The sequence below is a fragment of the Pollicipes pollicipes genome, unplaced genomic scaffold (genome assembly GCF_011947565.3).
Source record: "Pollicipes pollicipes isolate AB1234 unplaced genomic scaffold, Ppol_2.1 Scaffold_3087;HRSCAF=3621_pilon_pilon_pilon, whole genome shotgun sequence".
Lineage (NCBI taxonomy): Eukaryota > Metazoa > Arthropoda > Thecostraca > Pollicipedomorpha > Pollicipedidae > Pollicipes > Pollicipes pollicipes.
Genome location: NW_023596225.1, coordinates 20,339,861 through 20,365,360, shown reverse-complemented (window position 1 = coordinate 20,365,360; position 25,500 = coordinate 20,339,861). Strand labels below are relative to the sequence as shown.

Genomic DNA, 25,500 nt, shown 5'->3' with positions numbered 1-25,500 from the left:
AACCGAGAATCCCCGGGCAGGTTAACATATAGAGACCCCGTCTTTTGAGTGCAGATCTTTCGGGCGAATGGAAAGAATCCATGGAAGATCCCTGATTGACGGAGAGGTGCTCCGGCACGTTAGCAGGAAGGGGCCCACCAACAGCGCGGGGGCTCTCCGAGCGAATGCAAGAAAATCAAGGGTAGCGTGTGAAGCTGTATCAGCCTTGCTTGCTGGATCTTGCAGCAGCCTTGCTGGATCGAGTTGACCCACAAGTGGACATGTGGGCCCTCCGGAAACAGCGTGGGACCTCTGAAAAGCGTAATCAGCCTTAAAACCTCCCAATCACGGCACTATCAATCAGTAAAGAAAAGTTTTGCTTGCGCGTGGGCCCTTCACATTTGCTTGTGACTATCATTGGTTTCATGGAAGCACAAAGTTGCCCAATCTTGTTGCGTTTTGCGTAGAAAATGCGTCTGTTGGGCTGGCTACGGACCCCTTCGAAGCCCAAGGGAGAGGCATGGCCCCGTGACCCCCCCCCCCTCGCTCCGCCCCTACCGTCACAACGCCTCAGGGTGCTCACTCTCAGTACCGCGCGTCGGCTGCCGCGTCAATGCTCAGAACTTGGGGACCGGCCGCTGGGGCCGCACCGTCGGCGTCATCATCGGCATGAGACAGCGACGGCCTGATTAGTGAAGATACCAAGTCTCCGCATTTAGTGTACGAAAAGGGGTTCCTGATACCGCGACGTCCGATGCTGATAAGCGTAGCGGGGCAGCGGCCGACTGTTGCTTCCGGCGCGGCCCAGAGACCGCCCGCCAGGCGGGGGACTGTGGCGCCCGCGGTTGAGCCCTGCTGCAGCGGTCGTCAACGCCGCGGGCCGCAGCAGCCGCAAGTCCGCTGGGACGCGGGCATATGCCAGCAGTAGTGTGAGGGCGTAGTCGTAACTGTGCTTCAGTTTTTTTTCTGTGGCGCGTGGTTGTTGTTTGAGGACGGACGCTCAACGTTAGAGCGAAAGTTTATGGAGGAGGTGATATGACATAAGTCCCCCTGCACGGGGTCAGGTGACCTATCAGCTGACCTGACGGGTTACCAGCTGACCCGTGTCCGAGCCCGCCGAGCGAGGGTTAGTCCAGACTTTTGCGCGCACACATCACTATTGTGTCATAATAGACGAGCTGAAGTGAGATCCAGCCGGTAACAATAAAACATCAAGGTTACTCGCTACGGTGAAATTCGGACACGCATCACCAAAATTTTACCGGCAGATTTCACATTTTCATGCATTGGAACATTCACCAACGCAAAGACTAAGGCTTTTGTAAAGGTCCTGACCTCCGATCATGGTCGTCTTGCAAGGCAAAATTGAGGCCAAATGGACGGAGAGCTCCAATAACCAGACAATTCCCACCCGATTTTAACTTTTCAAACATCAGAATATACTTTTCAAGGTAGATTGAACCATTTTTTGTTGTTCAGCTCCTCCTCCAAACTCATGATGTGAAATTGCACCCCTGTGCTCGGTCATTTATCAGTTTGAGAGCCGGCGATGATTTTACGAGCTCTGGCTGGTCAAACCTGCTGGCGATTTCGTGGCTGCGCGTGGTCCGTAATCCGCCCGTAGTGTGACAGGCAGTAGTTTAGGCCGTTTGCACCATACCCGTGGTGTATTTTTAGGTCGTCATGCTTAACTCGGCCACTTTTTCAATATACGCCTTCCGGAACATCGAATGCGTATCAGGGCCATTGGAATGTGCGGGGATTCGGAGATTGGTGGGGATGTCCGGCATGCTCATAACATTGTGGCCCTATAAATTCTGGTTGAATTGAACGTGATGGAAAGCCCCGAAAACTGAAGCTGGTTGTTTTGAAGCACCTGCCCGAGTCTTGGTACGATGTGTATTTTGCCCGTTAGGATGGACGTCAGTTACGAGCATGTCATGTTGTTTTGCAGAGTTGTTTTCACACTTTACATTGTGCTCCTTTTACCTACACCCAAGTTTGCAGAAACAATCTATCCTCTGCACTGGGTGTTTAAGTGACCTTGATGCTCTGAGCCTGGGCATGGTGGAATTGATTTAGGTACAGATTAGACTACCCTGAATTCATAAATTGGTTTAGTACAGAAGTATTAAAAGTTTAAAGCTATGTATGTGAAGTATGGGGCAGACTGGGTGTAGGGTATGGTGTAGTCTGCCCCATGAAGCTAGGCAAACTTCATGGGACAGACTAGGTATACTTTGGTATTGCATCCAGTCATCAGTCTAGGTAGCATGGAAGTGGATTGGTTGCTCTGGTGATTTTCTTATTCAACACAGTTTTGGTGCCACAACATTTTAAGGATGTCTCATGTTTGTTGACATAATATGAGAGATGTAATATGAGACTCTTCTACATGGTCTTTTACTGGTGGTAACCCTTTTCACCAATTCCTGGCATCTATTATGGAGGCAGGCCCAGCATTGTACATCTCCTGCATGTTGTAGCTTACAAGATGTTCTATGTTTTCGTGCTGCATGTTTCCTGCATGAGTGGAAGACTGACCTAAGGACTTTTAAAAAGTAATTAAATATCTGTGGTTTTATATGGACTATAAGGCTCTCAATACAAGGTTTGTATACTGTGAAAACTGTTCAGCAAAGCCTGTGCACAATGTTGTAAGGCTTTGTCTGACTCATACACATCAGATCAGTCATTGGTCAAAACTGTCAGCATTTCTCCAATTGAGATGCAGTGGTGCCCCAGCTCAAGGAGACCAATATGCATTGGATGACTGGTACATGCTGCATATGGATATACAACAACAAAAAGCATGGGCCTGAGGACAGGTAGCTCTTGAAACCATTGGATACTAGAGATCATAAAGGTTTTGCAGACTTTGAATAGTTGGCAACATTTTTACTTCTTTAATGTACCAATATGGGCATGTGATTATGGAGGATATGACTGACCTCGCTGGTTGGGTCAGCTAACTTGCCTTGTCAGATGACCCCACTCATGCACTGACCCGACTGGCGAGGTCAGCTGGCCTGGCCCGCCAGATGGCCTCACTCTCACGCTGGCCAGGCTGGAGAGGTCAGCTGGCTAGCCTGGCCAGGTGACCTCACTCACGGGCTGACCAGGCCGGCGAGGTTAGCTGGCTGGCCCCGCGAGGTGACTTCACCCTCGCGATCACCGGGCTAGTGAACTCCTGCTCTCTGGCGGCTTGGCTGCCCTCTGTTTGCGGCGTTAGATCATGCTTCTTCGGCGTCTGACGGAACGACGATGTTGTGAATGCGTATTACTGTGGTGCACGTTCCCGTTATGTGTTGGTGTTGTGCGTGTGTATTTTCACCATAAAATATGGAGCCGGGGGCAGCTTTAGATATAACCAGCTGCTAATTTCATGGATTCTAATGTGTGCGATGAAATGGCGGGTCATTTGAAACCACTGGGACTAGGCCAATTGTTTATTTGTTTTGGGCGCTTGAACTTGTTCAAAATTAATCAGAGTTGAGTGCGCACGCGCATTATCTGTCCTCGGGCTTCGGCGTGAAGCGGTAATGTGAGAAGACTTGACTCAAATGGAATGGTCGTTTTCCGTTGTAAGCTGTCAGTTGGCGCTTTTTATTATGATATGTTTTTTATTTTGTTCTGTTCTGTTGTTGTTTCTGGAAATACAATATGAACATTGTTGATGCCATTGAATTCAATGTGTGGCCTTTGTGCCTTTTTACAATAAAACTCGCACAAACGATTACCTTTTATTTTGTATATGGTTTGCGTATGGCCGAACCGTATTTGTGTATCCGTATAACCGTAACCGTATAATGTATTGTGTATCGCCACAGAAGTATATTTTTGTCGCATTCATAATCAGTGTAGCTGCGAGTCCTACTCCGAGCTTTGACAATGTTTTGAATTTATATACACAGACCTATCGGAACCGCTTCTGCGCAATAAGGTCACGTTGATCTTTTATGTTGTGTGACGAAGGAGACGCGAACTAGACAACGTCGATCAGGATCACGAGACGTTGTTCTCTCCGCCATGACGGACAGCACGCGGACAGGAGATGGCACGGCGGCTCATTAGCGTTGATCTCCATCTCCGGTGGGGATCACACGTCACTGCCAATGGTCGAGTAAGCGAGTCTGAGGCTCTTATGCATCCATCCATCAAATGGGACACAGCGGTGGCTGGTCCCCGGGTATGCCTTGGCTCGACCTGAGCCTCAGTCGTCATCGTCAGACGCCAAACCCTCCACAGCAGGCCAGGGTATGGGCGCACTCTCTGACAGAGTGCTTCCTCAAGAACTGGGGCTGTGTCCTAATCCTTTACGCGGTCTGGTGGCCAGGGATACCACAACATCGTCTGTATCTCCGACCCCCCTCCCTCGCCAACTTGACGCCCCCGCCGTCACCGAAAGCCGCCCTCCATTCCCGTTCCGGTTCCCAGGATGAGCGGCGGTACCGCGTCGCCGGACGGGAGACCATGTTGCCCCTCTTCACGCTGAAGCTGAACCACAAGCTGGTGCCGGGCCTGGTATCCCTTGGCGTGTACGACGGCACCTACCCCTGTCTGACGGCCGCCACCAGCGGAGACAAGGTCAGTCCAGGTGTCACGGGTGTCCGCTAAGGTCTGCAACAGCCTGTACTAGAATAGCGAAGCAAAATGGAAGGCTCAACCCTTCCTGCGGCTACGTAGTTGTGATAAACCGCTGCCGACGCGGTTTACGACGAGCTGAGCTCGCCCAATGTCACCTTGTAGGCTGCGCGGCGAGTTGGCGAAGTGGATGGCGGATTACGTGATTATGGGGGTCAGATCGCGCCTGCCGCGTGAGAAGTGCTGCATGCCGCTCGGCTCGTGCTGCGTGAATACGACTGACCGAAGCTGCTCGGTCTGCGCCACCAGCTACTCGTGCACAACCCGCACGAGAGGAGTGGCGAGCTCGGTGGACGACTGCAGGGCAGTAAGGCCACCTCGGACGTCTCTATCCTCAACATCAACCAACAGGTAAGCCACGAGGAGCGGCGGACACTCAGGCTGTGGCGCTGCCCCTCGCCGAGTGAGTTCGTGTCTGTTGGTCTTCAGTCTGAAACGCATCACCGGATGTTGCGAGGGAGTGCTGTTGGGGAACACTAGCGCCCTCTGCGCTGCCGCCAGGTGACGTCGCTATGCTGCGGCCGTCTGAAGAAGTCGACTACAGATGGCAGTCCGGTCGGCGACGTGCTGTGTGTGGGCACGCCCGCCAGTCTGCAGGTGTACGACGTGGCCAATAACGCCGACCTCTTCTACAAGGATGTAAGGGTCACGGCGGCGCCCGCGCCTCCGCGTGAGATGACTCACGGACATATTGTGGTGACGTCATTACGGCTGGGTGAATACGAATGCTGGGTACTAGGCTGCAGGTCATGAGTCGCTGGCGATAACGTGCAGCCCGCCATATGTTTAACGAGTGTTATCGCTTTAGCCGTAAACAGCCAAAGACATGGTCGATGTGCCTGCTCCGACCCATGCTGGCTGATCTGTCGGGTACAGCCGATTACGAACCTTGAGCCATGCCCTGCATGGCCGAGTTTGAAACGCTACCGTGGCCATGACAACGTCTCCAGCGTTGTGGGAAAGTGTCACGTGATATCCACCAATCAGCTGTGGATACAACCACGCATTTAATGACACAGGCGCTTGCTTCTGTTCTGCTACCGTTTTATATGGCAAAAACAGAAAACAGTACAGCCTGCTCAAAGATTACTGTTGTCAGGACCACGCCGGATTCGTTTGTGATTACGGCCATGTCAGTGCACATCATCCCCTCATCATCCCTTCATCACCCCATCATCGGGCACAGTCAAGTGGTCGGGTCTCAGCAAAACAACGCCGGGCCCAGCGTGGCCTTCCGCTGTTTACGGCGGCGCCTGGGCCGACCGCGCTACGCGTGCCCGCGGATCGCGCTGTGCGGCTCCCCAGGCCGCTCGTGTCCCTTCCCACCTATTCTTACGCTATGCATGCGACCCTGCACCGATCGGACGTGCTCTGACACCGTATTGGCGCCGCGGGGACGTCACGGTACCAGAGAGTGGCCAGGCGAGGACGCTCGGCGGAGACCGCGTGACGCTCGGTGACGGGGCGTGTCCGCCGTCGGCAGCTGCCGGACGGTGCCAACGCGCTGGTGGCCGGCCGGCTGGGTGACCGGCCCGAGCCGCTGGTGCTGGTCGGCGGCAACTGCGCCCTGCAGGGGTTCACGGCCGATGGCAGCGACCCCTACTGGAACGTCACCGGCGACAACATCCGCTCGCTGGCGCTCATGGACTTCAACCAGACCGGCCGCAACCAGGTGCGGAGTGCAGGCTCTGTGGCCTTGTGTGAGACCGGCCTACTCCCCCCCCCCCTCTGTTTTGCGAGAAGGGCCTCCAGATTGAACAGGAAAGGGGGCGGGGTGGGGCTCCAGTCGCCAGTGAAGACTGGTGATGCTGGTTTTAATGTGTGCACTAGACCTGCATCGTCTCGGGTGCAGTAAATGATCAGCTTATTTCCTGATGGTAGCGGAGGTCTAACACGCTAGCGAAGGTAGCGGTATAGCTGCGTGTAGCGGGGTAAAGCTGGCTGAGCTCCCTCAGCCGGCGGCTGGTCGGTCGTGTCTCCGGACCGTGGCTGAGGACCGCACCGCTATTCCAACAGCGGGACTGCCGCTGATAAAGAAATATCCGACAGCGGTCTTTCGGTCAGTGTAGAATCATAGACTGCGACAGTGACTGAGCCGCCGTCGCGCCAAACAGCTGCTGGTCGGCTCGGATGACTTCGACATCCGCATCTTCAACGACGACGACATCGCGCACGAGGTGACGGAGACGGAGGCGGTGACGGCGCTGCAGCCGCTCTCCGGCTCCCGCTTCGGCTACGCTCTCGCCAACGGCACGGTCGGCGTCTACGACAAGACCACGCGCTGGTGGCGCATTAAGGTGTGTGCTCCCCAGCTGAAGAATGGTGGACGGTGAGCTGTTGTCGCCAATTTCTTATTCTCGCTGTACATGGTCTAGCCCGGGGCTTTTTAGGATTTATCATGTCTGATTGCAATAGACCTTGTCATCGGAGCCCGTATGGTGTTTCGGTGACCGTGGCGGGTGCGGCTGGTGGCCGTCCAAACCCCGAACCCGGCCCGACTGACGGCCGTCCAAAGCCCGACCCCGGCCTAGCTGATGGCCGTCCAAAGCCCGAACCCGGCCCGACTGACGGCCGTCCAAAGTCCGACCCCGGCCGGGCTCTGACCTGACCAGCCGGTCGGCCGCCATCCCCAGTCGAAGAACTCGGCCGTGGCGCTGCAGAGCTTCGACATCGACAACGACGGCGTGCCCGAACTGGTCACCGCCTGGAGCAACGGCAAGGTGGACGCCCGCAGCGACCGCACCGGCGAGGTCGTCTTCAAGGTCAGCGGCTGGGGACCCGGAGCGATGGCGTAGGGGTCGGCGGCTGGGGCCCAGCGGCGATGGCAGAGGGTCAGCGGCTGGGGGACATGCGGCAATGGCGGAGGGGTCGGCCGCTGGGGGACCCGCAGTGATTGCGCAGGGGTCGGCGGCTGGGGACCCGCAGAATTTGTCACCCGTCATGAAACATCGCGGAAATTGTGTTGATTTCACGGGGCTGGAGGATCATTGCCAGCTCTCATGACGCCCCTCGTGTTATTGGACTGCTGAATGGAACTGACTTTTTTCATCTTCATGAATTCTGTTGTAAGCAGAAGTTTTCCGTGTGTCTTCCGCGACTGTCCACAGCCGGGGACTGAATGACAATTTGCTTTTGCAGGACAACTTTAACGTATCCGTGGCTGGCCTCACCGTGGGCGACTATCGGATGGACGGCAAGGATGCGCTCATCTCCTGCTCCGTGGAAGGCGAAGGTGGGAGCCACCCCGTACCCCTGAATTCCCAGCTCAGGCATCATATATGTGTATATATATATATATATATATATATATATATATATATATGTGGTGCTTATTGCATAATATAGATATATATGATGTATATATATATATATATATATATATATATATATATATATATATATATATATATATATCATATATATATATAAACAAACATATATATATATGTATATATATACATCATATATATATATATATATATATATATATATATATATATATATATATACACATCAAATATATATAAACAAAGATATATATATGTATATATATATACATCATATATATAGATATATATAGATATAGATATATATATATATATATATATATATATATATATATATATATATATATATATATAATGCTTATTGCTGGCTGTAACAAGTTTTGGAGTTCGGTCAACGCACATGCGGGTTGATGTTTCCTTAAAGTTACCACCACCACCGAGTCTTCATACCTATGCTGCCAGCCGGAGGGGCCCGACACGGTCGGTAGTGTTTGCCTGCGGCCGTCCTGCAGCGTGTGCCGCCTCTGATGCGCGCCGTGTCCGCCGCCCGGCAGCGTGTCCGCGCTTCTGACGTGTCTGCCGCCCGGCAGCGTGTGCCGCCTCTGACGCGCGGGGTGTCCGACGCCCGACAGCATGTGCCGCCTTTGACTCGCGCCGTGCCCGCTGCCAGGCAGCTTGTGCCGCCTCTGACACGGCGCCGTATGACCAAGGTAGTCGGTGCCCCCGAAAGCCCAAATCATCATCGACACGCGCCGTGTTCGCGGCCCGGCATTGCGTGCCGCCTCTGATTCACGCCGTGTCCGCCGTCCGGCAGTGCGCGGCTTCTCGCCGTCCAGCAGCTCGCAGCGGGCGGCCAGCCAGGCCACCGACGGCAGCACCATAGAGCAGCAGACCATCCACGAGCTGTCGCAGCGCCGCCAGACGCTGCTGCTCGAGCTGCGCAACTACGAGGTACCGCGGCCGCCGAGCCGGAGCTGCCCGGCTGAAGGTGGTGCCGGAGCGGTGTAGCGATACAGCGACTGCTTCGGACGGGTGGGGCCCACAGTGAGCCTGGCTCGGGTCTAGCCTGCGGGGACGAACTAACGGCGACGAAACAGCAGACTCCTCGGACTCGCCTGAGCTCGGTCTGCGCTTTGTGAGGGAGAGGGCACGAGTGGGGTTTATTGTTACGGACGCCGGTCAGCCGGCGGTCAACAGTCAGCATCGTCGGCCGCTCGCGTCATCACCCCTGCCGTCCCACAAGATCACCTAGGAGTAACATCTCCTCAGTGTGTTGTGTCATTAGCCTGTGGGCCGACGGCTATGCTTTTGTCTGGCAGGAGAACTCGCGGGTGGACCAGGCAGTGCGAGTCAGCGGCACGCGGCAGACGGTGGAAAACGTCGGCATCATCCCGGTAACCGTGGAAACGCTGGGTGTCAGCCCGGTTTGCGAATGATCTCTGCTGGCGGAATCAGCCCGTCCCCAAGTGTTGGCTGAAATTGGTGCTTTGCGTTAGGCAACGTTGGTCGTAGCCATGATTTGTGCGATGTTTCTGTGAGCCAATGGTGATCACGATGCCTGCATATTTCTGCCGTGAGGAAGAATGTGTCAGAAAGCATCCAAAACGAGTGCGCCGCAGGAGAAATGTAAGGGTTCAGCCTGGCGTGCAGCTGAAAACGGTTTACATGGCCGTCACTTATGATCGTTAAACGTCTTTGAAACTGTTGCTGGTGGCTGCGGTGTCAATACGACACTGACGCGTCACTATGACGTCACGCTAGGCCAACACGCAGCTACAGACGGGCCTGTCAGTCAACATGGGCTCGGAGAACGTGCCGCCGCACGTGGAGATCACCCTAGCCACCTCCAACGACACCGTCATGCGGGCGGCGCTTATTTTCGCCGAGGGTATTTTCCAGGTGAGAGCGGGTTCACGCGTAATATTTAAGACAATGTGCACTACCCACCGTCACTGGTAGCCGGGCCTTGTGTCCAGGCGAGCGTGTTGATGTGTGATATTTGAGACAATGCGCACTACCCTCCATCACTGGTAGCCGGGCCATGTCTTCAGGGCGTGTCTCTCGCAGCGGCCGCTGTTAGTGCCGGTCCGGTGGTGTCTGGCTTCTGGTGACCGCCTGCCAGTGGGGCCATGTCCCGCCTGTCTGAGCCCAGACAGCGCAGCACGGTGACCGTATGGTTCCCAGGGCGAGAGTCACGTGGTGCACCCGCCGGCCGGCCTCTGCTCCAACACGATCCGCGTGCCGCTGTTCCCGCCCAAGGACGTCACGTACGACCTGCACATCAAGGTGCGGTGGCGCGCGCTCTCCGCTACCGGAGGCGCCGGCGTGCAGTGAAGTAATGTTTTAGTTAGAGTCGGGTGTCCCTTCTCATTTGGGCCATGGCTTTACTTGTGCGCTGCATGGCTGCCAGTTTAGGCGTGACCGCCGCGAGTACCTCGGAGCTACTGAGTGTGATTTGACGCCAGCTGACGCTGTCCGGTTTTGAGCAGTGTGCGCATGCGTTCGCTGAAGGTGCGACCCCTGTGTAGCTGGCGTCTGCCGTAACGGTGGTACTGCGGCCGGCAGGCGCTGGTGGGGTACGCCAACAACCAACACTACCACGTGTTCGAGCTGACGCGCCAGCTGCCCCGGTTCGCCATGTACGCCATCACCACCGAGCCCGTGCAGCCGCCCCGCGGATATGTCACCTTCAAACTCAACGAGCGCGTCCAGCGGGTGAGTGTCTGGTCTGTCCAGAGGGTGAGTGTCTGGTCCGTCCAGAGGGTGAGTGTCTGGTCCGTCCAGCGGGTGAGTGTCTGGTCTGTCCAGAGGGTGAGTGTCTGGTCCGTCCAGAGGGTGAGTGTCTGGTCTGTCCAGCGGGTGAGTGTCTGGTCTGTCCAGAGGGTGAGTGTCTGGTCCGTCCAGAGGGTGAGTGTCTGGTCTGTCCAGAGGGTGAGTGTCTGGTCCGTCCAGAGGGTGAGTGTCTGGTCTGTCCAGAGGGTGAGTGTCTGGTCCGTCCAGAGGGTGAGTGTCTGGTCCGTCCAGAGGGTGAGTGTCTGGTCTGTCCAGAGGGTGAGTGTCTGGTCCGTCCAGAGGGTGAGTGTCTGGTCTGTCCAGAGGGTGAGTGTCTGGTCAGTCCAGAGGGTGAGTGTCTGGTCCGTCCAGAGGGTGAGTGTCTGGTCCGTCCAGAGGGTGAGTGTCTGGTCCGTCCAGAGGGTGAGTGTCTGGCCTGTCCAGCGGGTGAGTGTCTGGTCTGTCCAGAGGGTGAGTGTCTGGTCCGTCCAGAGGGTGAGTGTCTGGTCCGTCCAGCGGGTGAGTGTCTGGTCCGTCCAGAGGGTGAGTGTCTGGTCCTTCCAGCAGGTGAGTGTCTGGTCCGTCCAGAGGATGAGTGTCTGGTCCGCCCAGCGGGCGAATGTCCGGCCCGTCCAGCGGGTGAGTGTCCGGCCCGTCTAGCGGGTGAGTGTCCGTCTCGTCCAGCGGGTGAGTGTTTGGCCCGTCCAGCGGGTGAGTGTCCAGCCCGTCCAGCGGTTGAGTGTCCGTCTCGTCCAGCGGGTGAGTGTTTGGTCCGTCCAGCGGGTGAGTGTCCGGCCCGTCCAGCAGGTGAGTGTCCGGCCCGTCCAGCGGGTGAGTGTCCGGCTCGTCCAGCGGGAGAGTTTCTGGTCCGTCCAGAGGGTGAGTGTCCGGCCCGTCCAGCGGATGAGTGTCTGGTCCGTCCAGAGGGTGAGTGTCTGGTCCGTCCAGAGGGCGAGTGTCCGGTCCGTCCAGCGGGTGAGTGTCCGGCCCGTCCAGCGGGCGAGTGTCCGGCTCGTCCAGCGGGTGAGTGAGTGTCTGGTCCGTCCATAGGGTAAGTGTCTAACCCGTCCAGATCAGCGGCGCTGACTGGCGGTAGCTCCGGAGCCGTGCTGCTGGTCTCGGGTGGAAGCCGGATATGTGTCTCCTCTCCTATCAGCGGCTATCGGTCTCAGACGCGGTTGAAATTCATCGCTGCGGCGGATTGATTGTTGATTGTGGTGGTGCAATGTCGATTAGCGCGAAAACCCATAAGCTGTGGGTTTTTCGCGCTGCCAGTAATCGACCTTCGATATGCCTGGAAGTACTGGTGAGCAAAACTGGAGGCTGGAAGTACTGGTGAACGAAGCTGGAAACTGGAAGTGCTGGTGAACTGATTAAAAAGTAGTTAACATTTGGATGCGACAGAAGGAAAATGACGTAATCCATCATCGAATTGCTTCATATTTGGAATGATTGCTTGATATCAGTGTTTGGTATAATCGCAATGATTGTTTGATATCCTCTTTTGACCAGAATGCCTCGTGCGACACGGAAGGTCGGTGATTGCCATTATAGGGCCGCAGTGCCGAGCAACCAGGAGTTTATCGGCTGTTTACTGACATCAGATGTGGCATTTGTGCCGGGATGGTGGAGTTGGCAGCGGCGGCGGCGGCGGCGGCGGCAGGTTCGATGTCGCGGTGACGTCGCGCCGTGCCCGGCAGATGGTGCTGTGGCTGAACCAGAACTTCCTGCTGCTGGAGGAGCTGGCCGTGCCAGGCGACATTGACGTCACGATGTCGTCGCTGCGCACGTGCCGGCCGCTGCAGCTGCAGATGAAGCAGTCGGGCCAGGTGACGATCCGCGTGGACGACATGGAGCTGGCCGGCGACATCATCCAGGCGCTGGCCACCTTCCTCAAGGCCGAGGACATACAGGTCAGCCCAGCCCCGTGTTCAGCCCGCAGCTGGATGTAGTGGGATGGCTGGGGCTTGTATTATGTATGGGGTAGTCAAGGCTGCCGCGTGGATGCACATGTGTGCTTAAGCTCTGTGGTATCGCCGCTTAATGCAATTTTTCGCATCGTCATGGGGTGAGCTTAGTTGCTGAGATCATTCGTGTTACGTAATAAATAATTGCTGAGAACTGGAGATCCATTTAACTGACCTGTGTAACAATCGCCGTAGGGGAAGTGCTCCTGGTCGGGCCCGGCCGTCGGGGGAGCCGTTTGGTGGCTGATGCATGACACTATGAACGCAACAGGGAGAAGCTGCCGCTTGCGTTGGAGGGGTGTGCTTCTGCCCGAAGCGCAGTCAGCCGGACAGCTGGGAGATGTGCGGTTGTGAGTCGTTGTTCATTCTCCGCTGTCGGCCGCATGTTCGGGCGGCGGGTTCCGAGGAGGCTATCGGGGCGAGGCCGCTCCGCCCGCGCCGACAGCTGACGTCGTGTTTCAGTCGGAGGCCGACTTCCCGGCCGAGCTGGAACAGCTGGAGCGCACGCTCTCCAAGGTGGTGGAGTACCAGTCAGTGCGCGAGCGGCTTAGCGCCGAGATGGCCGACTACTCGGGCATCATCCGCAGCCTGGTGGTGCGCGCCGAGGACGCGCGTCTCATGGCCGACATGTCAGTACCGCTAGCGTCAGGTCATCCGCCCCCCTCCCCCTCCCCCCCTCCCGAGAATACCCGAGGCATGTCAGTACCGCTAACGCCAGGTCATCCGCCCCCCTCCCCCTCCCCCTCTCCCGAGAACACCCGAGGCGTGTCAGTTCCGCTAACGCCAGGTCATTCCCCTGACACTACCGAGACATGTTGGTCCGGCTTTTGCGAGGTCATCTGTCCACGACATCACCTGACACGTCAGTCCCACTAATGCCAGGGCATTCCCCCGTCCCCGGCACCGCCCGATGCCTGTCAGCCCCAACAAACCGGCTCATTGTGGTTGTGTGACCACAGGTTAATGAGTCGGCAATGACGCTCGGCTATCCTTTAGTGTGTGGTAGGTGTACGGTAAGCTTCAGTGTACTGGGGAAGGCGGCAAGGACCCGGTGGTCGTGCCACCCGCGGTGGAGACTCTTCTTTTTCTGAGGCCTTAGTCGGGAAAGTCATGTCTTGCTAGTGAAGAATTTGCAGACCTTTTTCACATGCTAGCGACGCGTGTATGTCGATAGCGTTATGCTGTTATCGACGAGTGGGACGCGTCGAGCGGCGCCGCCAGCCGCTGTTGGCCGCGGCCCGCGCCCGGCCGAGTCGGTGCGCTGAGTTTGCCGCGCTCGGCGCCGCAGGAGGTCGATGAAGCGCTGGTACATGGAACTGTTCGACGTGAACCGCGACCTCATCAGTGACTACAAGATCCGCTGCAACAACCACGACGAGCTCATGACGTGCCTCAAGCAGGTCAACCAGACCATCCAGAAGGCCGGCAAGCTCAGAGGTGGGGCAGATGTGGCTCATTAGCCGCTCAGTGCTTTGCGGCACTCCTCGCTTACAATTGTGCTTCATTCATTTATTATAGTACGTTGCAGAGGGTTAATCAAACATTCAGTGTATCAGTGTAGTATTTACACGGGCGATATGTGGAACGCTAGCCCGGCCGTAAACGGTCGTTGCGTTTCTTGATTCGGCTACGCTGTCTTAGTTTCGGTCGAATGTCAATTTGATTGACTTGATTGACTCAGATTGACTTGACGTGCCTCAAGTCCTGGGAAATGTAAGTGTCCGGTCTGCTACTGTCCGGTCTTGCGTACGGATTGTGCTTGCTAATGTCGGCTGTGCGATGGTGGTCTCCCCCACACCTCGAGTCACTTTTCTCCGACGTACCTACGTGTTAAGCTCCCATGCTAAAGCGAGGCAGGGTGTCTGCCGGCCGACACCGCCGTGGTGTGGCCGTCGCCGCCGTGGCCGAGCTCCGAGGGCGCCGCGCGCTGACCCTCCGCCGCCGGCCCGCAGTCGGCAAGCCCAAGTCGGCCGTGATCACCGGCTGCCGCATGGCCTTCAAGAGCAACAACATCCCGTCCCTGCTGAAGATCATCCGCACCGGCGACTCCTAGCGGCGCGGCTGTCGGCGCCTGATCCCGGCCTTCGCCGCCGCCTCATCCTCCGGGCGGCGCGCTGAGGCGATAGCGGGCTGCTGTGGCGGCACCGTGCGGAGACTGTCCGGACGCCTTTGCCGGAGGCCGCACCGCCGCCTTCTCAGCACTGTTTGGTGGGGTCTACATGGATGTGTCGGTCCCGCCCCAGGACACGCGCGATCGCGGCCCTAGGGCCTCACCTGTGTCTGTCACCTTGAGCGTCTGGGATGGGTTTCAACTGATCTCTACTGGTCCCGGCCTGGCGCCTCAAGGCTCCCCTGGAGCTGTGCCTGGTTCTCTCCCGAGAACATTGTTGGACTCAATCTTCCTTGTCTTGTCTTTCTGCGCCGTCAGGACCATTCCTGAGCCGGCGCAGCGGCGCAGGCGGCGGTCTCGTGGTCCGCCATCGAGCTGGCTTGGCTCCCCTCCCCTCCCCGTGTACCCCAGCCGAGAGTTCACGGGTGCCCGGCGAGCGGTGCCGGGCCGCACAGCTGATCGCGGCGGCTGCGGTCTGGCAGCGACGCGCCACAGCCGGAGCCGCCAGTCAGCGTCAGATCGATCGCCAGCCCCGGCCCCAGGCCGCTCCCCGCCCCGCTCCGGGCCGCTCCCGTCCCGGGCCCCGCCCGGGCCGGGCGGCGGTCTGGTGTCGGGCAGGTCAGGCTGCGCACACGGCGAGAGGCCGATCGGTGTGCCGTGAAGGTGGCGGTCGGTGCACCGGTCGTCATCCTCGAAGACCGCCGCCAGGCTGTTGTTTGTCACCTAGTCACGTGCCCTCGCTGATCTCGTGTCACCTAGTCACGTGCCCGTGTTGATCTCGTTAAGGTGCGATGCACGCTAAGGCACCGATTCCGTCCATGTTCCGTCCATGGCTGTCTGTGAACCACGTGGGTTGCGTGCAGATCTTATAAAGACGTCGGAAAGCGATCTGTCCGTGTGTGTTGCGGATCCAAGGGTGGCAGGTTGTCGGCTTAGTTTGATGACTGAACTGATACGTATGGATCAGTTCAGGTGGTTTCAGCGGATTATCATCCATGTAAGCTTGCATGCTCATGGGAGCATGAGTGCGTGAGACAGGGCTACGAGCTGAGACAGGTCACGACTCGGCACCGGGAATTCGACGAGAAGCGAGCACGTTACAAGTAGCGCTGCAGGGAATGGCGCGCGGAATTGGATTAGAACCACGAAGCACCGGTTTATTTTTGATTAGATTTTGACTCGATTAGAACTACGAAGCACCGGTTTGGTCGCCCGTTTGAGCCCACAGCAAGTCTCCCGAGCCGGGCCGCCGTCGCGCTGCGTGCCTTTCGCCGAGGAGCCAGTCCATATCACAGGCCAGGCTCGGACGGTACTCGCCGACCAAAATAGTTCGTGTGAAACCCGTGCTGGCCCAACGACGTAACGCCTGCCGGGAGCGTATGAACCTCGCTCCGTCAGCAAAATCTGTGACGGGACTCTGACAGTTATAGATGTGGTTCGACCGAAACATTGCTTAAAATCCACAGTCGTCTCCTTTGCCATGAGTGTCCTGATTACGCGTGACAGCTTTGCGCTGTTCTCCCGTGTGAGGTGGGTAGCATCTTGGTTCTTCCATGACTGCGTCGTGTTTGCCCATAGCGTTGCGACGGGGGCGAGGTGTAAATCTGACCATGATGCAGACCTTCGTGACGCACTTCCGCGCCTCTACCGTGAAGGACTACATTGTGCTTCGCATTCTAGGCAGACGGTATTCCTCACATGGCGCAATACACATTTATTTCCCGGTCCGGCATCCAAACATGACAAAATGACGTTTTAAACTGATTCCAGCGCCGAAACAGCCTTAATCGGCCTTAGATTAGATACGACTCGTCAATATTACGTGTTCATACATGGGTACGACGTCCCCACCGACGATGTGTATTTGGCTGTTCCGAACACCCTGTGGGGGGACGGGGGGGGGGGGGGCATGTTAGTACATGCCACGTCCATTGTGCCACACCAAGTCCGCATGAAGTTTGTACCAAGAGTGACGGCTGGAGCTCGAGGGCGCATCAATTTCTAGGTCCACAGTGCATCGACCTAAAACCACCAGTGTCGTCCCCGAAAATGGATAAGGGACCACGGGAAACTGGTGCGTAAGCACGAACGCAATGGATGCATTCGCAGCTTGAGGAAAACTCTGTCTACAACGCAGCGTTGGGAAGCCCCGACCCGGCTACGAATGACGGTGAGATGCAGTCAGACACAGACCTGGGGTCTGGCCGGGCGCAGGCTCCGGTGCTCAGCATGACATTGACGGGTGAAGGTCAGCACGACCCCCCACCCCGCTGCCACCCCGGTTATTTGTTCCACTGAACTGGAGCAGCGCTCCACCAACGTTACGCACCTGCCCAGAATAAGCCTCTTCCGGCCCGGCTGATTCATTACGGCGCATTCTCACGCCATCGCCATTGGCAGTGAAACCAATCCGTTCCCGAAATATTTGTATGAAATATATAACGTCTCAAACAAAGCATGTACAAATTACACAACATTCATCTCGAAAACCATGTACAATGTACAAACTGCACACTCGTAAACCAGCGCCTTGGCGTACAATGTTTAAGGCAGCTTTGGAGTTGATATGTTAGCAGCCTGATATTAAGTACGAGTACCGGCTCCAGCTCCTGCGCGCAGCGTCTGCGCGGTAGCACCTGGGACACACGGCGGTCTGCTGGACGCGCAGAAACATGGACAGGACCGAGTGGGCAGTACCAGAGCCGACCTTCGCTCCGTGGCGGCAAAGTGAGACATGTGACTAGGAGACGAAGCCAGAGGAGACTACAACTAGGGTCCGCGGTCCTAGCCGCTGAGGGGTGGCGCGGGCCGGACCGGTCGAGAGCCGCCGGCGCGCGCTCCGCGGCGACCGCCCCGCCACGGCTCGGAGACGGTCCAACAGGTAAACAGAAACTAGGCACGACGCTACCGTCGGTGACCGCAAGCGTACGTCTCTCTGGCGACACTATGTACAAAAGTCCGGCCGGTCGGTCGGTCGGCGGCCGGCGGCGGGCGGACGCAGGTCGCGAGAGGCCGCCGGCGCCGCCGAGACCGCGGCCGGGCGGCGCTGGCGCATGGCAGCTTGTGAGGTATGACGGCGTCGATTGGACGGGTACCGCGCCACGCCCCGAAGTCCCACCCCGCCAACAGACAGGGCCACCCGCGCGGCCCACGCAAAACACCTCACAGTACAACAGGCGTTGCCACTTCATCGCCAGGCACTTGGTCCGCACTCGGAATGCCAGACGTATCAACAAGTAACTCGGAATTATGCGGCAGCTCGGAATTATGCTCAGCAGGAAGGCACCGCGTCGCAGCGGGCCGGCGCGGCTCGCTCCGTCCGTCCGTCCGTCCGGCAGCACTGTGTCCCGGGCGGCGGTGGCGACGGCGGCGGCGGCCGCTCACGTGCTGCTGGCGTTCGACGTGCCCGAGTCATTGGCGCTGGAGCAGGAGAGCGCCGCCGCCGGCGAGCTCACGGCCATCCGCTCGTCGTCGAAGTACGGGTGCAGCAGCGCCTCGGCGGCCGTGATGCGCCGACTCGCCGAGAACGACAGCATCCGCTGCAGAAGAGGCGGCCGTCAGCGGCGCCGCACGAGACGAATGCTTGGCTCCGTTTGGATTAGAGCCCTTTCAGCTTCTATGACGACCGGTAGTGACCATTTCAGGGTGATGGGATAAAGCACGGCGGATAATTGTGCAAAATGCTGTAAAACTGCATACAACTGGGGGCCTCCGCCAAGGCTTAGCCTCCACAGGAAGCCCTATACGGGGTATGTGCTTGGCACCCGGACGGAGCCCAACAAGGGGGCGCTTAGCCCACACATGGCTGGGGCATGGAGCTTGTCACGATAAACGGGGCGTCCCCAGCATGCAGGATGGAGCGATGATGAGGAAGGAAGGGCGGATGAGATGATTGTGCCAAGTGATGTTTGACATACACCGGCGGACGCACGCACCAGATCAGCCGGAAGCCGCGGTCTGCAGAGCATGGCGAACTGCAACTCGCAGCGCCGGTCTTTGGCGAGCTCTGCAGGCGCGTTGTCAGCTTCGACGCCAGGGACGGCCGAGTAACGTTCGGAGGGAACGGGGGGAGCGGACGGGGAGGAAACTGTTGTTCAGGGACGGGGAAAGGACCGCCAGGGGAGGTGCAAGGCTCCATGAGGAAGTGGCCCCTGCCCAAAATCCATCCATCGGTGAAGCCATCGCTCCTCTAACGATCACAGCACACCGGCACGATGGCCGCTGGCCAGACCAGCGACGTCCGAACTCCCACCTGGAGCAGGTCCTTGCCGAGTTCGTCGATCTCAGGTACAACCTTGTCCAGAATGCCGTCCCGGTGATGGAACGACGACCAGAGCACGGCCACGTTCTCCGGCCAGTCCGACTCGGGCGGCGTGCCCATGATACTGAAACAGCGGCGCAGGTTCGCTCGGACGCTCGTGCAGCGACGCATAGCATGAAGCACAAAACACTTGTCATTCCGGACGCATGACGACTGCTGGAAAACAGCGCATGTCGCAGACACCACAAGTCTCTTCGTTTAAAAACCAGTTACAATTCATTGTTGGACCAACTTCAAGGCGAAACTTCGCCTTAAAATGAACGACCCCTACTTTAATCTCTGATACGACGCAGATAACACCTTAAGGCCCAAATTCCAGTGGAGTGCGACGATGCGTGACACGAAAAGAATATTTTAGTAAAAGCCGACCTGCTACAACCCCGAGAACCGGCTAACAAGACAAATATATCCAACGAAAGATCCTCAAACATAACCTTATCAGAAGCATCAACGGCAAGCTTGTTGTCATTCCAATGGCAAACCAGTACCAACCAAACACCTGACGGCTACGTGTAGGCTAGTCAAATCAGATCAAGCCTCACCATCTGGTGCCTAGCAGAACTGACCAAACTGTCACCTCCGTAATCCGTCGCCTAGCCTCGGTCGATGATCAAGAGACATAGTGTGGGACCCATTCCAGCAAGACCGCTACCACATCCGGCACAAGCAATCCAAAGCGAAGTGCTTACTGCGTGGAGCGAGCTGACCAACAGGCTGCTTACTCTACTGCGTGAGCGGGCTGACCAACAGGCTGCTTCCTCTCACGCGTGAGCGGGCTGACCAACAGGCTGCTTATTCTACTGCGTGAGCGAGCTGACTGCTTACTTTACTGTGTGAACAGCGGGCTGACCAACAGGCTGCTTATTCTACTGCGTGAGCGAGCTGACCAACAGACTGCTTACTCTACTGTGTGAGCAGCGGGCTGACCAACAGGCCGCTTATTCTACTGCGTGGGCGGGCTAACCAACAAGCTGCTTACTCTACTGTGTGAGCGGGCTGACCAACAGACTGCTTACTCTACTGCGTGAGCGAGCTGACCAACAGACTGCTTACTCTACTGCGTGAGTGGGTTGACCAACAGGCTGCTTCCTTTCGCGCGTGAGCGGGCTGACCAACAGACTGCTTATTCTACTGCGTGGGCGGGCTGATCAACAGGCTGCTTACTCTACTCCGTGAGCGGGCTGACCAACAGACTGCTTACTCTAATGCGTGAGCGGGTTGACCAACCGGCAGCTTACTTGAGTATCTGGGCGAGCTGGCCGGCGTCGTTATTGCCGCAGAAGAGCGCCGTCCGCCGCCAGAGCTCGGCGAAGATGCAGCCCACGGACCAGATGTCGACGGGCGTGGCGTACGAGGACTGCAGCAGCACCTCGGGCGCCCGGTACCAGAGCGTCACCACCTGCGGGAGCGGCGCGCGTTCAGAGCACCACCGCACGGAACACGTGCGACCCGGTACCAGAGCGTCACCACCTGCGGGAGCGGCGCGCGTTCAGGGCACCGCCGCACGGAACACGTGCGGCCCGGCGGCGCGCGCGGCCGTGCGTGCCGGGCGGGGCACGCAAAGCGAGCAAGAGCACGGACGTCAGGTGAACGCTTTAAAGTGAAGTCAGACATAACTCACTGCGAGGACATCGGGAGGGCGACGACCAATAACAAAGCGGGAGGACCGGCTCTGACGACTTCTTGCAGCTCCCGGGACATGACCAGGATCATTCACCCCGCTATCCACCAACGTTCGTTTCAGGTATACAATCCGCTTCACGGCGGCTTTCGCTTATCATATGCCTAAAGGCCAATATTCTCAAAGAGCCTTGCCAGCGGGCGCCCGCTCCGTGCTGGTCAAGTGGGCCAGCCCTGGCCGCTGTACATATACAGACACAAACACTCACCACGTTGGTAAGCGTCATCTGGTAGTCGTATATCCGGGCGAGGCCGAAGTCTGTGATCTTGATGTCGCCGCTGTTGGTCACCAGGATGTTCTGCGGCTTCAGGTCCCGGTGCACGATCCGGTTGCTGTGCAGGAAGTCCACACCAGCCAGGATCTGGTACAGCATGTTCTGGAGGCGACGCGCCGGTCAGAAGCAACCGAGTGGAATTCGCAGGTTAATTCTTACGGCTGTCTTGCGTATGTATTTACAGCCTCACAAAACTACGTATTCAACAGAACACAATATGTATACCAAAAGATCCAGAAATGTGACTGCATAGCACGATCACAGCCCACACTTCTGAAGCTGGTCTGAATAAGACGCAAATAAATCCTAAACCGACATACCACTACCAAACCAGAGGATGATCAATTCATGAAAACTCGCAAACTTTGCCCCACAGGTGGGCCACTACGACACTGCCCACTTCAAGCGGCGCCTACCCCGTGACCAGCCCCCCAGCGGCAGTCGGCATGCGCACCTTGATGACGGCCGGACTGAGTCCGGGTGCCGGACACTTCTCCAGGTACGCCGCCAGGTCCTGGTCCACGTGCTCGAACACCAGCACCAGGATCAGCTGGTTGCCCTGCTCAGAACGCTGGCCGTGGCAGATGTCCAGCAGCCTGCCGGGAGAACGTCACGTCAGGAGACCGCGGATGGGACGACGGAGCTGGCGGCCGGCAGGGCCGGTCAGGCGCCGCCACAGGTCAGTCATGAGAAAGATGTTACGAAAGGCGCCACCACAGGCCCGTCACGGGAAAGATGCTACGAAACCACGACGGTACTCTGAACGTGACACGTAAAAAGAAAAACGGGGCCAGCTACAGCATATTTTGGAAGAACACCGACATTCACTTTAAAAAATATATGACAAGTCACAATTTGAGCACCGGGAAACTACCGACGGCCGTGTCACGATATTTGATACAACCCCCGGTGGCAAAAAATCAGGGCAAGCTTGCCAACGCAGCACAACCGTCACAATTATGCTCATCGCCTGCCTACAGGGGGTCCTACGCACGGCGCCGGAATCCAATGGCATCAGTGAGTCCCGCGCGGGCGCGCCGTGTCGCGCCCGCCGCGGTCCTTCGCGGACCCCCTGATCAGCTGGTCCCGTGTCGCGCCCGCCGCGGTCCCACGCGGACCCCCTGACCAGCTGGTCCCCTGTCGCGCCCGCCGCGGTCCCACGCGGACCCCCTGGGCAGCTGGTCCCGTGTCGCGCCCGCCGCGGTCCCACGCTAGCCCGATGAGCAGCCGATCCGCCAGCTGACTGGGGACGCCCGCCGAAGATTCGCGGGGACTCGCAGATGAACAGATGGATGGACTCTCGGATGGACTCTTGTTCTCGTGAGAAGCGATGTGATGTTCAAAATAATTGCCACAAGTCTACCCACGACATATTGGATCATCTTCTTTATGAATGAAAAACAGCAAACGAATTGCAACGACCTTGGGGGGGGGGGGGCGGCGCGCCATGGAAGAGAAGCATGGACAGTTGGCTGCCCTCGGCACGCACTGCCCGGGGCGGCTGTCGACGCGGCACCGGGGTGGCCTGGACACCTCAGGCAGATCTGTCCATGGCGCCACCTTCACGGGGCCCGACATATCACAGCCGCTGCTGCTCTGGCCGTTCCGCACGCCCCTAACTCGTGCGGACATTCAGCCCCGCTTCGTGATGAGGAAAGCGACGCCGGAGTGACCACGCCATTCCAAAGTCACCAAGAGCCTCCGCACCAGGGGCAAAATGCGACCGCTAACACCAAATACGGGACGGTCGCCGCGCCAGGCAGTCCACCTCAAGCACGTTGTCATTCCAGCGGACACTGGCTGGCTGCTGTGCGGCCATGCGACCAAATAGCGGCAACAGGAATAGCCATGACTTGCAACATACAGGCTTGGGATTGTTTCACAACGCGAAGCTCATTTGGACTACGAAGAACTTATGCACGCAGTTATGTGCACCTGTTTCCTACCGCAATCTCCATCACGCAGGTCAGCTTCCCACTGACGCATCGTGGATGTACAACCAATTTGTTGAAGCAGCTGCCAGACCGCACCAAGAGCGTTTTGGGTGGAACGACCTAGTAGATAGAAGACAGACCTACGACCTAGTACATAGTAGACAGAGAACTTTCTCTTATCCCTTAGGAACTAAACACTCTTTGTGGGACTTACTAGGGCACTGACGGTAATTTGTTCCGTGTAACAAAGGCCACAGCACTGGCCCACTGAGAAACCATGGGCCGCCGATGGAGCTGCGCTGGGTGCGGCGCCACAGCTGGGGGTCGCGGCACAGACGCGGCACAGACGCACCGCCGTCGCGCCGCCTCGCTCAGGGTTATGTGCCAGCGTGCCACAGGGTGGCGCATCCCTCTGCCGGTGGCAGGCGAGACCACGTGGTTTCCCAGGGCGCCAGTGCTGTCGCCTTTGCTATACGGAACAAATTACCGTCAGTGCTTTAGTAAGTCCCACAGGCAAGAGTGTTTAGTTGCTAAGGGATAGGAGAAGGTTCTCAGTCTGCTATGCCAGCTCGCATGCTACCCGTCACCTCGCCCGACGCGGCTCGGCTTTCCTGCAGTCCAGCCGGCTCACGTGTTCGGTGCGGCGCCGCCGACCACGGATTTGTGGACTTAAGATTTGGAAGCGACCGCGCGAGTCGTGTTTTGGCGCTGGTTCGCGGTGTAGTGGGACACATGGAACGTGCAGTTTTTCGGGCGATAACCGCAGGCCCAGCTGATGCGGCTCCAGCGGCATGTCTTCACGAGGTTAAACAGCATGGTTCAGTCCGAAAACCTGACTTGGTTGCAGAGATGCTAGATAGCGTTCGTCACCGTGGCATCTTGTTTTATGTCGACAGACTCTGAGAGTCTGGATTAAAAGCTAATTACAAACCAATTAGGGATCAGTAGAAACAAAATCAGATCGGTTTCATCATTACACCGGTCTGGTGGGCTTCATGATATTTTGTTTCAGAATTGTTTGCACATAAGTATGCGATGAGCCAGCTTCCGAATGTGCTCATTCCCATTGCACATTCCGATTGTCGTGGGGTTCTCCTGAGCCCTCTGCGGTTTCCCCATCTCTGAGACCCGTCGGCGGATCAAGAGCTTGCGGTAGGTCGGCACCGCAAAAAGGCAGCTGAACTTAAGCCATCCATCCATAATTCATGCCGCACGCACCTCCCCAGGATAAATCGTATCTGCTATTGACAAAACCGATACCTTGGGGTCATTGCTCAACGCCACCGAACAAATCAGCCCCATCGAGGGCACCAGCTTAATAAAAAGGTCTCCCTGATAACAGGCTCCGCCAAAAACATCTAGGCACAACAAGGCGACCCCTGATTTCCGCGTCGACTGCGATGCAATCAGCGGCGGCGGCGACAGCGGGTCGCTGTCGACCGTAGACCAGCGGCGGCGACAGCGGACCACCGTAGGCCAGCGGCGGCGAAAGCGGGGGGCAACAGCGGGCCGCTGTACATCAGCGGCGGCGACAGCAGCCGTTGTAAATCAGTGGCAGCGACAACAGGCCGCCGCAGATCAGCTGTAGACCAGCGGCGGCGACAGCGGGTCGCTGTAGACCAGCGGCGGCGACAGCGGGCCGCGGTAGACCAGCGGCGGCGACAGCGGGCTGCTGGAGACCAGCGGCGGCGACAGCGGCCGTTGTAACTCAGCGGCAGTGAGGCCGCTGGCAGGCAGGCCGCTGTAGATCAGCTGTAGACCAGCGGCGGCGACAGCGGGCTGCTGGAGACCAGCGCCGCATTTTTGCCGCGATCGGCCCGCTCAACGCGGCAGGAATCTGCCCGCCGCCGTGGCAAACCAGTACCTCAAGGACAGCCGATGCATTCCGGCCGGCCGATGCATCGCGGCTGGCCGGCCGGCGCGACGTCCGCAAACAGCGCGACGAAAAACGGCGCACACACGGCGGGCGGTGCTGCCGGCCAATCCGCCGCGTCACGGCGCCGCTGCGACGTGCGCGCGGCGCGGCCGGCGCCGGAAACGTCGCGCATTCCCGGCGGCCGGACCCGACTCCCGGTCCCGCCGCCGTGTGCGGTGACCCGCGACGACGGTGGCGCACGAGGCGGAGGGGACAGGCGCGCGCGCACCCGCGTGCAGGCGTGAGTCAGCCCGGTCGGCCGTTTGGGGAGAGACGGACGAGGAGGGTGGGCCGTGATGACCCACCTGGCTCCTCCGTTCCCACGGCAGAGGCCGGATATTGCTGGGTCGGGAAAACCAACAACACTCGGAAAACAGCACGAAACCGGTCAGGGGAAACAACCTCGGCGTGCCATGCACGTGCAAGATCGTGGAGCACCATCCGTCACGTCTGGTGCATCAGAGGCGGCGGACAAGTGAGATCATATCCGCTTTTCGCCTGTCATAACCTCGGTAAGGGAACGTTAGTGAAAACACCCGAAAAACTCTAACGCTGGCTCGTCACATAGCTCACATCCAAGCAGCTCAAGCGTCTGGTGTCGCCGCTAACGCCGTGG

General features: G+C 57.8%; 2 protein-coding genes across 2 annotated transcripts in view; one reads left to right on the top strand and one right to left on the bottom strand.

Annotated features, from left to right (window-relative positions):
- The first annotated feature begins 1,762 nt into the window (after positions 1 to 1,762).
- Positions 1,763 to 15,261, top strand: LOC119090684 (Bardet-Biedl syndrome 2 protein homolog). The gene is made up of 17 exons (XM_037213534.1): positions 1,763 to 1,869; positions 4,417 to 4,566; positions 4,873 to 4,974; positions 5,125 to 5,262; positions 6,107 to 6,295; positions 6,738 to 6,920; positions 7,257 to 7,385; positions 7,762 to 7,855; positions 8,725 to 8,861; positions 9,230 to 9,304; positions 9,672 to 9,809; positions 10,095 to 10,196; positions 10,476 to 10,625; positions 12,383 to 12,595; positions 13,112 to 13,278; positions 13,938 to 14,086; positions 14,602 to 15,261. The coding sequence occupies exons 2-17, from the start codon at positions 4,453 to 4,455 to the stop codon at positions 14,700 to 14,702; spliced, it is 2,181 nt and encodes a 726-aa protein (XP_037069429.1). The 5' UTR covers positions 1,763 to 1,869; positions 4,417 to 4,452; the 3' UTR covers positions 14,703 to 15,261.
- A 1,911-nt stretch (positions 15,262 to 17,172) lies between these two features.
- The window catches only part of LOC119090639 (cyclin-dependent kinase 6), a 43,162-nt gene continuing 34,834 nt past the window's right edge, over positions 17,173 to 25,500 (bottom strand). Inside the window, exons 4-8 of the mRNA XM_037213482.1 lie at positions 21,490 to 21,631; positions 20,970 to 21,137; positions 20,319 to 20,479; positions 19,012 to 19,144; positions 17,173 to 18,298 (exon numbers count right to left, since the gene is read on the bottom strand). Coding sequence (XP_037069377.1) covers positions 18,140 to 18,298; positions 19,012 to 19,144; positions 20,319 to 20,479; positions 20,970 to 21,137; positions 21,490 to 21,631 — 763 coding nt within the window. The 3' untranslated portion in view covers positions 17,173 to 18,139. The remainder of the gene's footprint in view (positions 18,299 to 19,011; positions 19,145 to 20,318; positions 20,480 to 20,969; positions 21,138 to 21,489; positions 21,632 to 25,500) is intronic.

Coding starts and splice junctions, on each gene's coding strand:
- LOC119090684 (XM_037213534.1), top strand. CDS start 4,453: ATGTTGCCCCTCTTCACGCTGAAGCTGAACCACAAGCTGGTGCCGGGC. Junction 8,862..9,229: donor TCGAGCTGCGCAACTACGAG/GTACCGCGGCCG, acceptor TTTGTCTGGCAG/GAGAACTCGCGGGTGGACCA. Junction 14,087..14,601: donor GAAGGCCGGCAAGCTCAGAG/GTGGGGCAGATG, acceptor GCCGGCCCGCAG/TCGGCAAGCCCAAGTCGGCC.